At 48.0% G+C, this 13,911-nt stretch overlaps 2 protein-coding genes and 1 long non-coding RNA gene across 3 annotated transcripts; 1 reads left to right on the top strand and 2 right to left on the bottom strand.

Annotated features, from left to right (window-relative positions):
* Nucleotides 1-262: 262 nt before the first annotated feature.
* On the bottom strand, nucleotides 263-1,525 carry LOC144700237 (mitogen-activated protein kinase kinase kinase 17-like). The gene has a single exon (XM_078571739.1). It carries the CDS (start codon nucleotides 1,523-1,525, stop codon nucleotides 263-265), a length of 1,263 nt encoding a protein of 420 aa, XP_078427865.1.
* A 220-nt stretch (nucleotides 1,526-1,745) lies between these two features.
* Nucleotides 1,746-6,873, bottom strand: MSFC1 (Mitochondrial substrate carrier family protein). Its single transcript, XM_078579233.1, has 2 exons — nucleotides 6,367-6,873; nucleotides 1,746-2,360 (listed from the first exon to the last, which is right to left on the bottom strand). The coding sequence occupies exons 1-2, from the start codon at nucleotides 6,808-6,810 to the stop codon at nucleotides 1,824-1,826; spliced, it is 981 nt and encodes a 326-aa protein (XP_078435359.1). The 5' UTR covers nucleotides 6,811-6,873; the 3' UTR covers nucleotides 1,746-1,823.
* On the top strand, nucleotides 3,174-5,394 carry LOC144706336 (uncharacterized). The gene is made up of 2 exons (XR_013582233.1): nucleotides 3,174-5,149; nucleotides 5,242-5,394. It is a non-coding gene; the product is annotated as an uncharacterized LOC144706336 (long non-coding RNA).
* Nucleotides 6,874-13,911: the final 7,038 nt, after the last annotated feature.

Here is a 13,911-nt window from a genome sequence, read left to right as displayed (position 1 = left end):
CCACTTTTTTTAACTTCTTAACTAATCATATTCGCCTTTTTTAAAAAACTAATCATAATATTGGCTCCCGATCCGGCCCTCCGTTCTCTGCAGACTTTCCTCCACCGTCCGATGGAAAGACCTCTACCCGGGCCCGCAACGCGTACTGGGCCAATTCCTACTGGGCCGACATAGCAGGCTTGACGGAAAATTAAATATATATATCTCCCCATCTTTTAAAACTGTTCTCATTAATTCCTTAATATATATCCTAGTTTCGTGATTAATTGGGAGACCGTTGTGGTTGAAAATCGAATAAAAATTGAGAACGAATTAGTAACAAATGGCCGTAGCAATAATGCGCTACGGCATAAGTAAGAGGGCGGCGCCGGCGGGGGAGGCGGGCCCGCGCCGTCGCGTCTCCGGCAAGATTCCCGCCGCAGTTGCTTGCGTGGCGGTAACTCCAACGCCGTTCTCCGCCGCAGCTGCCTTCGACGGCGGCGGCGATCTCGCCGCCGCGCGTTCCGTCGGGGCCGGCGCCGTCCCTGACCTCCTCCCAATCGTCATCGTCATCCCAGGCGGCGTCCCCGTCGGAGGAAGCCAGGCCCCTTAAATTCCCCTTGAGCTCCTCCCCCGCGGGGCCGACCGCGCCGTCATCAGACTCGTCGTCCTCTTCCTCCGAGTCGACGGCGAACGTCGTCCAGTCGTTGACGCTCCGGGGGGACATCCCGGAGAGGAACGGATGACGGAGCAGGTCCTCGGAAGAGGGCCGCTCCGCCGGGTCCCGTCTGAGGCACTGGGCGAGAAAATCCCGTCCCGGGGAGGACAACTCGGAGGGGCAACTCGGGACCTGGTCCCCCAGTCCGATCCGGAGCAACACGTGGCCAGCACCCTCGGCTTCGCCCACGGTCCAGGGGGGCTTCCCGGTGAGCAGCTCGATGACGGTGCACCCCAAGGACCAGACGTCGGCGGCCGGGGAGGGCGCGCCGCCGCGGACCACCTCCGGGGCCATCCAGAGCGGCGTCCCGAGCCAGCGGTCCGCGGAGCCGACCGGGCAGGCGGAGCCGAAGTCGGCCAGCTTGGCCTCCCCCCAGCCGGGGCCGACCAGCACGTTCCCCCCCTTGACGTCGCCGTGGACGAGCCCGCGGCCGTGGAGGTGGCGCAGCGCGCTGGCCACGCAGCGCGCGTAGCCGCGGACCGCGGGCTCAGCGCGGCGGGGCTCGGGGAGCGCCGCGGCGGAGCCCCCCGGGAGGTACTCCAGGTGGAGGTTCCGGAAGGTGTCGCCGGAGGGGGGCTCGGTGGTGGTGCTGTCGCCGAGGTAGGAGACGATCCAGGGCGACCGTACCGACCGTAGGATCTCGATCTCGTTCTCGAGGGAGCGGAGCCCGGCGCCTCCGCCGTCGATCTTCACGGACTTGACGGCGAAGATGGCGCCGGTGGCTCGGTCGGCGGCGAGGCTGACCGTGCCGAAGGCGCCTCTCCCGACGCACCGCCGGCGGACCCAGCTCGGGCTAGGATCAGGAACAGGAAGAAGAAGGCCACCCATGGCTTGGATTCTCCCGCCGGGGGGAAATCTTTATTTATACACTGCTTGGGGGTGGGGGGCGACGTGGCCGGCCCCACGACCAGAGAAGGCCGGCGGCGGTCGCGGGACTCGCGCCGTTTTGTATTTTCGTGGGTACATGCACCAAGGGAAAATGGCGGCGGGCCGCCGCAAAAGCGGTTGCCCGTATGCGGGGCAGTCGCCACGGCAAACGCAAGCCGCGGAAAGGTGACCATTTTTAAAATTTTATTAAAAGGAGGGGAAAAGGAAAAAAAAATGAATGAGTGGCGTCCGGGGCGGTTCAGAGGGGGGCGTGGAAGTGTGTTCGCTCGTAAAAGCCGGTGACTTGGTCGGCGACGGCCCACATGATGGCCTGGCCGGGGGGGATGCGCATGAGCCGGGGGAGGAGGCCTTTCCAGAGAGCGCGCAGGCCCTCCTCGGCGTGGATGGTGCGGATGGCGTGGACCATGCCCGAGTACTTGGTGGGGCCGGGGTCGGACCGGTTCTGGGCCATGAGCCGGGTCTTGACCACGTCGAACGGGCCGGTGCAGACCGGCCCGGCCGTCCCGGCTAAGAACCCCGACACCATGGACTGCCACGGCTGCAGCACGCGCCCGTCGCCCTCGTGCTTGTCCCAGAGCACCACGTCGATGGCGTGCTTCGCGGTGAACATAACCGCCTGGTTCGTGCCGTTGCGCATAACCGTCGGCGCCGCCCCGGCCCACAGCCCGAGTACACCCTCCTCCCGTAGAATCGTCCTCGCGCAATGTACCGGTCCTTTGTACTTTAACAGCTCCTGACTGAGACCTTTCTGCTGCTGCAGCCTGATCTTCACCACCTGCATAAAAACAATGCGCAATTATTTTCAATTTAATAAATTTTGTCGGCGGGATTGTTAATATTCTTCTAGGAAGATTCGTCGGTTTTTCCGCTTTCCGAGATGCGAAGCTTCTCAGGATCAGGACGAGAGATGTGGATAGAAATAACGTCGCTTTGATACCCATTGAAATACCCTCGTTAGTGGAATTTGTTGACTATCACATGCTTCATTAATTCGATAAGATCTTAACGATCTTCATCGATGCCAAATCTAGCTCATCCAATGGAATGAGGTTCAGCGACGCCGACGTTCCGTAATAAAGATGAAAATATTGCGTATTATCTTGTCGGTGTGATTCGACGATATTCGCCCCCAAACCTGGTTTTGTATCCCAGATGTGGTTTCAAACAGGAAGCATGAAACCGGTTTTTGTTTATGCGTAATGATGGGTGCATCTAAAATTTTTAAATAATTCGTACAAGGATACTATTTGTCAGTTGAAATAATCCTCTCATCATCTCTAGTGGGCCGACAAGAAAACAGCCTATGGAGGCCGAAGCCCACGGTAGGATTCTTCTGCATGTTTGGATGATCATGCCGTATGACAACGATGTGAGGATATGACAGACTGGTTGACGGAATCAATGTATAGTATCAAAATGCAACGAACGCCAGGTCATGAACCCCAGAAGTAAAAGAATAATTCCATCTAGAGATATGAACAAGGATGCCAGATGATGATATGAATGACCATCATCTGAGCCCCACCACCGGATAGAGGTGAGGTTAAGATCAAAGCTTTGGCAAGTGGGAATTAAGAACCAACTGGCATTCTCCCAGGCGATAATACCACCGTCCCTCCATCTTTTGATCCTCACCACTGGCCCTCTGTACAGATGACCCATCAAATGTTTGCAAATCTCTTCCTCCGTCGCTTCTTTCTCCATGCCACAGGCAAGATCAAGGGAGATAATTGAAAAACTCACAGGGAGTTTCAAGGGAAAAGCGGGATCCTTCGTCCACCATGGTGAACCCACAGGCTTCCTTCCAGCACTTCTAGTTCCTTCATGATAGAAACTAGAAGTATTCTATCAATGGTATCAGAGCAAGGTTTCCAGCCACACCACTGCAAAAGTCCTGCCGAAACTATCGTCCTCCGGCCTGGGTAAAGTTCTCACCTAGCGTGTTTTACTTTAATAAAGAAAACCTTTCCGTAGGAGGTGGTGGGAGAAGAATAGAATCTAAAAGGAGGTTAGTGTTTCCTGACCGGTTCTCCCTAAAGCTTCAAGTCTCTGGGAAAAATACAGTCACCACTATCAGGAAAATCGCCATAGCAAGGTTGACAATGGTGTGAGAAAGGCAAGGTGGAGGAGACAGCGCAGAGCCCCCAGTGGAGTAGATTCATCCTATTGTAATCATCATCGTCCACCGTTGGGATGACATGATCCCTGACCCTTCTTCGGGTGTATTTGAAGCAATTTCACCAATTAGGGGTATTCTTGCTTTCCCTGAATGTTCACTTTAAATAGGGAGGCATCCCTTTAGGAGGGCAGCCAAGAAGATATTGAAGTTCAGTTCTCGTGATCCTCTCTCTCTCTCAACATTCATTATGTTTGTCCCCTCTATCTCCATGGTGACGCACTCGCAACCAGTCTCTCCCTCTCTTCTGCCTCTGTAATGTTCTTAATGCAGAACATGGTTTCTTTATTCTCTCTGTTTCCCCCCTCTGGATTGATCCTAAATCATGGGTCATGTTCCTCACTATATCAATTCAACGTATATTTTGATATCACACCAATCAAGGTCTTATCATTAGTATCCGAGCTCCCCATCGCCTGGACAGGCTAAAATGTCTTGAAGGCCAAGTGGTCATGTTGGTTAACGTTGCACAGCCCACCAAACATCGCAAAATCATCGAGCAACATCTTGGGCCCATGAAGAAGATGCTCATTCAGGACATGTCACTTGCCCAATTGTGGTGAAATCGGTGCTCGGCCTGCCAGGTTCAGCCTCAATTGAACCACAGTCCAACCATGTGGCTGAGCAGCGGTCTAGCCATTGGTCCAGCCATTTACTTCAAAAAAAAAAAAAAACCATTGGTCTAGCCACCATCCAACTACGCCCAGCGAATGATCCAGCTGTGGTTGTGCCAAGCCATGGTCCAGTCATGAGCTCCTGCCATCATCTGCGCACTTGCTCCTACCATCCGCAAGAAATCTAGCTATAGAAGAGTTCAAATCTTCGCAGGCTGAAACTTTGGAGAAAACGTAGTGCCAGCAGGATTGGCATTCGATCCTGCTTAAATGTACCTTGAAATATTGGTGAATTAAGATTGATCCCCGACTTAAGAACAACGGAGGGAGAGAGACGGAGTTGGGAGGGAGAACGGCCCGCAGTAAAAACTTCATCAGGACAAGAGGATGAGAGGAAGATGAGGACGGTGAGAAGAACGTCACCTGGAGAGCAGAAGCAGAGGAATGGAACTTCACAGAGAGAGACAGAGAAAGGAAACAACACTTAGTGATGAATCTCCGCTAGCCTCCTGAGGGGGGCTACATCTATTTAAGCAGGGAAATGCAGGAAAGCAAGAAAGGACCAAAATACCAGCCTACACAGAAGGGGCGGGGTTTGTATCAACGTTATCCTCCAATAATTTGTTAGGACCCCACTACGGGTCTACCAGAGGAAACGACGTGGGCCACAAGAGGGCCCACGACCTTCAACGGAGCCCATCAGGGCAGAGATTACGGAGGCGCGCTCGGTGGAAAAAGGGGGAAGCAACGGGGAAGACGGCAGTCATCAAAGTGGTACGCTCTTCTCCTTCCCTTCCCCCCTTGAACCTTTCCCGAACCCTAACCTACTTCATTCTCTCTCTCTCTCTCCTGCCCTTCTCCTCCAGGCAATGGAATGCTCGAGGGGTTAGCTGCGCAGAGTGACTCCACCTGAGGCGCCGGCACCCTCTTGTCCCTCCTTCCCCTCACCAAATCTCTCCCTGTGTTTCATTTCCTGGATATTTTGACTAGACCGAAGGCCATACTTGTTTGAGGTTTCATTCTGAAGTATCTTTTTACATTAGCGGGAGCGAGGACTCTACCATAATTCCTCTCTAGACAGTCGAAATCAACACCAATATTTTACTTCCTACCTCTTTTAGTCCGGTAAGAAACAAGGCTATTATCTGGGAGAGAATGAGAAGAGAGGGAGAAGATCAGAACAAAGATCATCGTCATGAAGCAAGGAGAGGGAATAAGGGGGAATGGATGACGCCCATAAAGAGGCAGTATGGACTTCGCCTTGTACACTAAAAGGGAATATACCCAAATACCTCTGGCAGATAAAATTATAGAAACGCCCTCTTCTGGTCCCATATGACTAAAATGCCGCTAGATACAACTGGGGTCGTATCCTCAACCAGATAGCTGGATGCCATTCATTTGATCCATGTGCAGGTGTGGTAAGCAAACGATGAAATATGGCACCGTTCTCAATTCATTTACAAAGAAGCCGCATTAACCAGCTCGATCCACAGAACCCAAAAGTCTAAAGGCATTCCTATAATCAAATTCGGTTCACAATTCTGATGCGATGAGGAGAGACTTTTACCAATTACTTTGACCCAATGAGTGTAATTACAATATTTTCGGATGCGGAATTCAGGCGATGAAAAAACAACAAGTTGTATAATGAAATAAGTCATTCTTCAGCACAAATTATTACGTGAAAGTCACCTCAGCGTCATAAAGAAATAAAACTTGGAAGGAACCAGCCAACTTGAACTGTTGAGGAATGGGAAACGGTATCATGATGCGAAAACAGCGAGTAATACATAATTACATTTTGACATATAATCAAGTAAAACTGAGTATACATTCAAACAAACAGAGAACAGCAATTACAGCTCACAGAGCGCAATTCCAAACGAAGAGATCTATTAATTATGAGATAATGAACCATAAGCACAAAAACACTATCATTTAGTACGAATCAAAAAAGACCAACCACGAAGCCGAATGACGAATCTTACCTCAAAAGGGGTGACAATGATAAGAGCTTCAAGGACGCCAGCACCAAACCCGGACATTATCCTCGCTCGATGGCTAATAAATCCAGTTTCCGAGTCCTTGAGCACAGACTGAAACAGCGCATTCGAACCCATACGGAGCGCGTACTTGAGAGTGAGGTGAGTAGCAAAAGGGGTAAGCCCCTTCCACAGCGCACGAACACCTTCAGTCTGGCACACAGTATTCCCGCAGTGAAGAATTCCCCTGTAATTCCCCGATCGATCGAGCTGTAATCTCGTCTTGATTACATCAATCGGTTGCAAACAGCAAGCTTCGACGATACCCCCCATAGAACCCGACACGGCCTTCATATAGGGCGGAATCGCCGCCGCCCTCAGCGCCGCTAGATTCTGGCGGCGGCCGCCGTCGCCGCCGCCGTCGCCGGCGGAGCTCCCTGCCACCGCCATTATCTAGCTGACGAGGAGCGCCGCCCCGGCCGGGGGGAAGCTGCGAAGAAGAGAGAAAATCTTGCTATGAGGTCATCGCCTCTGATTTAACGGCTGCCTTACCCTCCTCACTAGGGTTTGACGGTCCCAGTCCCGGTCCCGTCCCGGTCCCAGTCCCGGTCCCGTCCCGGTCCCGTCCCGGTCCGGTCTTGTCCGGTCCGTTAAATTGGGAAGACAGGGTAAGGCAGAGGAGATGAAATTGGGAAAGAGGATAAAAGAGGATAAAATCTCCTTACTCATTATCTTTTCATCTTCCTTACCCTCCCTTCTTTCATTTTTCATCTATTTCTCGTCAAATTGGGAAATTTATTGCAAAGTCACTTGTAAAACCCATCTTGAAAAATGAAAAGAAGAATAAAAGAAACAGATCAAAAAGAGAAGGAGATGGGAAGACAGGAAGATGAAACTGAAGAAGGCGAAGAAACATAATGAGTAACAAGAAAATCGGGAGAAAGAGGGAAAATAGTAGGACAAAGGTAATAAAGAAGAAAAAGTAAAAGAATACTACAAAAGTAGACTGAGATATTGGGAGAGAGAAGAGAGTGTGCGAGATACAGATAACGGGAGTGAGAGAGGAGAGAGCGAGAGAGAGAAGAGAACGGGAGAGAGAGGATAAAGTGAGAGAGAGAGAGAGAACGGGAGAGAGAGGATAAAGTGAGAGAGAGAGAGAGAACGGGAGAGAGAGGATAAAGTGAGAGAGAGAGAGAGAGAACGGGAGAGAGAGGATAAAGTGAGAGAGAGAGAGAGAGAGAACGGGAGAGAGAGGATAAAGTGAGAGAGAGAGAGAGAGAACGGGAGAGAGAGGAGAAAGTGAGAGAGAGAAAGAGAACGGGAGAGAGAGAAGAGAGCGCCAGAGAGAGAGAGTGAACGGCAGAGAAGAGAGCGTGAGAGAGAGAGAGAACGGCAGAGAAGAGAGCGTGAGAGATAGAAAGAACGGGAGAGAGAAGGGAGAGTGAGTGAGAGAGAGAACGGCAGAGAAGAGAGCGTGCGAGAGAGAGAGAGAGAGAACGGCAGAGAAGAAAGTGTGTGAGAGAGAGAGAGAGAACATAGGAGAGAGAAGAGAGAGTGAGAGAGAGAGAACGGGAGAGAAGAGCGTTCCAGAGAGAGAGAATGGGGGAGAGAGAAGAGAGCGTGAGAGAGAGAGGGAACGGGAGAGGAGAGCGTGAGAGAGAGAGAGAACAGGAGAGAGAGAGCTTGCAAGAGAGAACAAGTGAGAGAGAGAGAGAGCATGAGAGAGAGAGCACGTGAGAGAGAACACGAGCGTGAGAGAGAGCACGACTGGAGAAGGGGGGAGAGGGGACCACGACCAGGGGGTGGGGGAAGGGGGATCAAAAAATATATTATTTTTTATTAAATATTTAGTTCTTCCTGGTCCGGTTTGACCATCGGACCGGATCTGGCCCGACCAACCGGTCCGCCCTAAAATGGTGGACCGGCGATCCCCGTTTGGTTTGGTCCGACCAGTCCCCAGTCCAAAATGTCAAACCCTACTCCTTACCTACCCCCACCTTCGCGCGGATACGCTTAATGGGCCTGTTTTGGGCCTGGTTGTCTTCTTACTCCGGCCCAATAGCCTGTTATTTCATCCATTTTAGGGCTGGTTTCGAGAGGGAAAATAGTTGGTACATCAGATTATGATTTCTTATATTTGTAATAATAGCACCTGGTGTTAGGCCTCTAATTAGGCGGCATTCCCTGCCCAGAGGCATGTGTGCTTATTGGGAGGGCGTGTTTATGTTAGACTCAAAACATTTAAGGACTGAGTCATACTTTGGTGCTACACGCACTAAGGGTAGCGATGCCCAACCTGATCTTTCAGGCCATCCTCCCCACATCTGGTGATACACCGCGGACGATGCGCGTACCCATTCGCGCCTAAGGCGCAACGGATCAGGTGAAGTCCACGCATGTTGGGCGCGCAGGGCGACAGGCATGAGCGAGCGCGCCAAGCGCTATGCGCCAGCCCCAAGTGCCGCTCAGTAGGAGAAGTACCGCTGTGGGCGCTGGAGGCGCAAGGCAGGCAACGTGCCGCGAGTGCAGTATGCGCAGTTGTGCAGGGTGCCGCACAGCGACCGCGCGGGCAGCGCACGCATTGTGCGTGCGAGGCGTGCGGTTGGGAGACGTCTCGCTAGGAGACTAAGGCAAGTGGCGCACCGAGAGCACCGAGGCAGCATGGGGGCGCACGGCGTCCCCGCAGGTAGTGCTAGACACGCAGCGCCCAGCTTGAGGCGCTGAATGCAGTGGCGTCACGCAGACTGCGCGCGAAGGTGTCAGCGTGGGTGTTGGTGGCGTGTGTGATCGCCAAGGCAGGGCAGCGTGTGTGATCGCCACGCCTGCAGGCGCGCGGCGTCCGACCCGCGGGCATATAGGCATAGCGAGCACGCGCGCGCGGAGCAGCGGCCTTGAGGCGGAGAGGCGACACTACCCTGGCGTGTGGCGCCTCATCTCGTTCCTTTGTATCACCCCTTGTCTTCCCCCATGCAATTGCCCCGACTACAATGTAACCTTTCTATGATATTAATGGAATGACCATATTCCTTTATGGGGCTACATCCCCACCATCTCCTCTAACCCCTTCTATGCGATCTTAAGCAATTGTAAAGACTTCTGTTGCAAGAGATCAAGGCTCCTCAGTGTTTTGCTCCGAGCACCAAGGACGACACACATTAGATTCGAGCAAGAGACCTAGCTCGAGATTTGACCGTGTGACACCTGGTGATATGAAGGAAAATGAGGAGTAAGTTTAGTTTTTACTACTAAATTTAATAGTTATTATTGTGTTTATTGAGTTTTTTTATAAATGGAAGTGAATAAGTAGCAAATTGTCTTTGTTAATAATGATCACAAATTAATGAAAAAATAGGAATTTCTTGTTCAGATTTCTTTGATAAATGAAAATAAGTAATAAATATTTTATGTCACTTATTATAAATAATAAAAGGGGTAAAAAAGAATCAGTGATCATCATTCGACAAACTCGAAACGAAGAAAATTGAAAAAATTTGGTCATTAAATCCCAAAGTAATAACAGTTTGGTATTTGACGCTCCGCAGAGGACAATGAAAAAGGAAACCTAAATTTGATGTAATGTTGCCACAAATTATTATAGGTGTGTCACAAGTTAGTTAATAAAACCGGATCCAATTGACCACCCGATCCGGTTGACCCGGATCCGACCCAGCGACCCGACTACGCGACCTCGGTCCAATCCGATCGACCCGAGTGACACGGTTTTGACTCGGTCGACCCGATCATTGGCGGCTTTGAACTGCCACCGAAGTCGGATCGGATACAACCAGGTCTAGCCCCAAGTGGTGGTCCACCCATGCAGGCGCCCTTGTCTCGTGCGGAGGATGACTGGGAGACGTCGACGGTGTCCCGCGGCTCCCCCGGTCCTACACAACATGCACAAGCAGCTTTCCGCTAGCGGTCGCGCAGAGCTGCGGTGCGCCCGGGCTTGCACACGGCTTTGTGTGGGCCCGCTCAAGCTCCGAATGCGTCTTTGCTTGTGCTTGCACGCCGCTGGCCATGTGCAGACGTGTGCGACCGTCGCCAAGGCTACCGCCTAGCGATGCGTCTGGCGTTGGCGTTGGACACCGCTGGGGCTGGAAAACATCCTAGTACCATTGTTGGGTTTTGTGCATTGGTTCAACCATTATTTCCATGATGCAAAAGTATGTGAATCGATTTTTATTCAATTTATGAAAGCATACATCATATGTACCTCGTGGGAAATTTGTTCCACCCTTGACATGCTCTAGTTGAGATCGTTTTGGAGACGTTCACATGTTCGGCCTCTAGAAGTATCCACGTGATCATGCGGTACTTAGATCTCCACCTCATCTTCTTCAACTCTCCTTGAAAATCTTGAAGATCTTTTCATAATGAAGACACTCTCCGTGGTCGAGCATAGAAGAGAGTGGAGAAAGGGGGCTCTAAATTATGGCTAGAGTGGGTGCTTGAAATGAGTACCCCTTCCATATTTATATTTTAATTAAGTTCTCTCAAAAACTACAAAGTAAAATATATTCATCAATGCCCTTGTGATCTTATGTGTCTGACCCTGTAGGCCCATGTACCAACATATAGTTAATAACTTAAGTCGCCCAACAAAAATTATTAGACAACCTTATTTATCAACTATATCAACATATGGATCGATTTAACCTAGTCGATAAGTTAAATTTTCAACCATGAGGTGCCAAGCTACATCTTGTGCTCTAGAAGATACCGATTAGTGTTTGAACTCTCTCATAAAACCTTTACCACCATCAGTTACCATATATGCATAGTCCATCATCTATGCGAGACTCATGGATGACTTAGGGTATGGTTTATAGTCGAACCCTAATCTGTCATTTGATCAGTATTGATGCATAACGAGAATCATTAGAGAACATTTTCTGCACTACCTTGGCCAGAATTTTTTTGTATTATCTCCTTTAGTCAATCTCCTCTAGTACCAAGGGCGAATAATCCCGTCTTGATCACTCAATCACTTCAGTGAGTTTCTCTCTACATCCGAGCCATGACTTGTTTAAATCCCATGATTAGATGCTCGTAAGTTGTAGTCAAAATGAAGTCGCCTGTTTGTGAGATGTCCTTAGTGCCTTAGGTCAGTGGATCACTTATACAACCGTAAAATGAATCAACCTGATTAATGTTTAGGTATAATATCATTTAGGGATTCATACGGATCAATTTAGTGAACTCTTTCTCCAAAGAGCACCCACTATATGTCGGTAGTGTCGCTACACTAAAAGTATCAATTGTACTTATTATATAAATAGGATCAGTTAGTGTTATTCTATCTAGATAATTCAATGCCCATCTCAACTATCCATCAAATATGAATATTTAGAATACATTTTTATAGACTACTGATCATTATATTATGATCTCATCATAATTCACTATGTCATTGCACATATTCATGGATTTTATTATAATCGTCACACTGGAATAATAATGAACGTAATATTTTATTCATTGAACTTGAATAAACATGGCGGTGTGATTGGCTTGACAGCCACATAATATCCATTATATGTTGTTCATCATCTCCTTTGAATGTTGACCAAAACAGTCTTCTGAGTTCAAAACATCTTCACTTATAGTCCATTGATCATCGATCCAATGGGAAGTTATCCATAACAAATAAATTTGATTTGTAGATGTTTCAGTAATAATTGTAAGCAAAAATTTTGCATATAGACTGCAGCTTTCTATGGATTTTTGCTTTTCCATCTTTGAACATTCTGAAGAATGTGTTATGCACTACTATACTTGCTCAAGGAAGACTCGCATGTTGCTATGCATAGTATGATGCCAGTATCTTCATTATTTGCACAAATGATGAAGAATGTGAACTTGCTCTCACTCTATTCCATGGTCACGCCATTCCACTGATGCTCAAATTTTTTCATTTTTGAAAATATTCAAGTTTGCGATTTTATTACAAACCAAATAAGGATATCTTTCCCAATGTCTTCATATTTTTTATGTCCACTAGAGCTTTTGATTTAGTATTACCTATCCCTATCATTCTGCCGACTTTAGGTTCTAACACAAAACTCATCTGCCACTAAGGTAAAATATTACTTTATTTTGGAGTCTTCACCATAAGGAAGAGAAACCATATACAAAAATTAAGAATTAATTAAGGAACATTTCCATCAGGGTGCTTTTTAGTGGAAAGAGTTAACAAAATTGATCCGTACCAATACCTGAATGATATTATCTCAAATTGTTAATCAAGTTGGTTGTTGTCATGGTTGTCTAAGTAGTCCTTAGACCTGAGACACCAAAGACGCTTCGTGGATGAACAATTGTACTTTGACTATGACCCACATGTCCCTAATCATGGGATTATAAATAGTCTTTATTCGGTACATCAATAAGTTAATGAAGATGATTGAGTGGTCAAGATGGGATTGTCTGCCCTCAATATAAGAGGTGTATGTTCAAGGAAGACGATGTGATGAAGTCCTTGGCCAAGACAATGAAATATCGAGAGAAGATTTCTTTGATGATTTTGAAATGCATTAGTACTAACTTGGAAGACCGATTAGGATTTGAAGTTGGTCATACCCTAAGTCATCCAAAGAGTGTCAAGTGGATGAGAGATTATACGTCCACTGTAATCGATGACGAACATGTTCCAAGAGTGAGTCGATATGTATACTTTTTTGTATCTTCTAGAGCACGAGGTATAGCTTGGCACCCACATGGTGGAAACTCAATCTATCGATTGTGTTAAATCGATCTGCTGTTAATTAATCTATATGATGATATAGGTAATTAATTTGAAAGGCCAATAAATGTTATTGGACCTTTAGAGTCATTAATTAGACTGATACATGGGCTTAGAAGGTCACACGCAAATAGTCTTTTGGACGTTAGAAGATATACTTAAGTTTTGTGATGTTTGATAAAAAATACCCAATAAGTATTAATAGGGGAAGGGTCTGAATGAAATTCACTCAATCTAGAATTTTTCAAGGCCTTCCATTTCTTCCCCCTTCGTCCCACATTCCGACGCGATCGGGAAGACGTAACAACAATGATGGAGATTGAACAAGACTCATCAACGGTAAGGAGGAGATCCAACGTGCTGAGGATCACGTGGATACGTTTAGAGGTTGCACACTCAAGCAACGTCAGCTAGTCTTGTTCTAAGATCTAAGAAATCATAGATGTGATATGTGGAAAGGTACTTCGATTCAATGTTTTTTATGATGCTTTTTATCTCCACATTAATGGATACGGGACCGGCCTTACTTATTATATGAGTGAGGCTAGATAGTGTTATTCTATCTAGATATTTCAGTGTCCTTCTCTAGTATCATTCGAATAAGAATATTTAGAACACGTCCTTGAAGACTATTGATCTTCGTAGATATCATCATAATTCATGAAGTCCGATCACATATTCATGGACTTCATTATAAGCATCACACGTGCACTATAATGAGCATGTTCTATTTATGAACATGGAGCGAGAAGTGGAATGTGTGATTGACATGCTGACTACATATATTTCCATCGCCTTATACACGATGA

This window comes from Wolffia australiana, chromosome 1, assembly GCF_029677425.1.
Source record: "Wolffia australiana isolate 7733 chromosome 1, ASM2967742v1".
Classification (NCBI taxonomy): domain Eukaryota; kingdom Viridiplantae; phylum Streptophyta; class Magnoliopsida; order Alismatales; family Araceae; genus Wolffia; species Wolffia australiana.
Note: the sequence above shows the minus strand (reverse complement) of the source record. Positions and strands in the feature narration are given on the sequence as shown.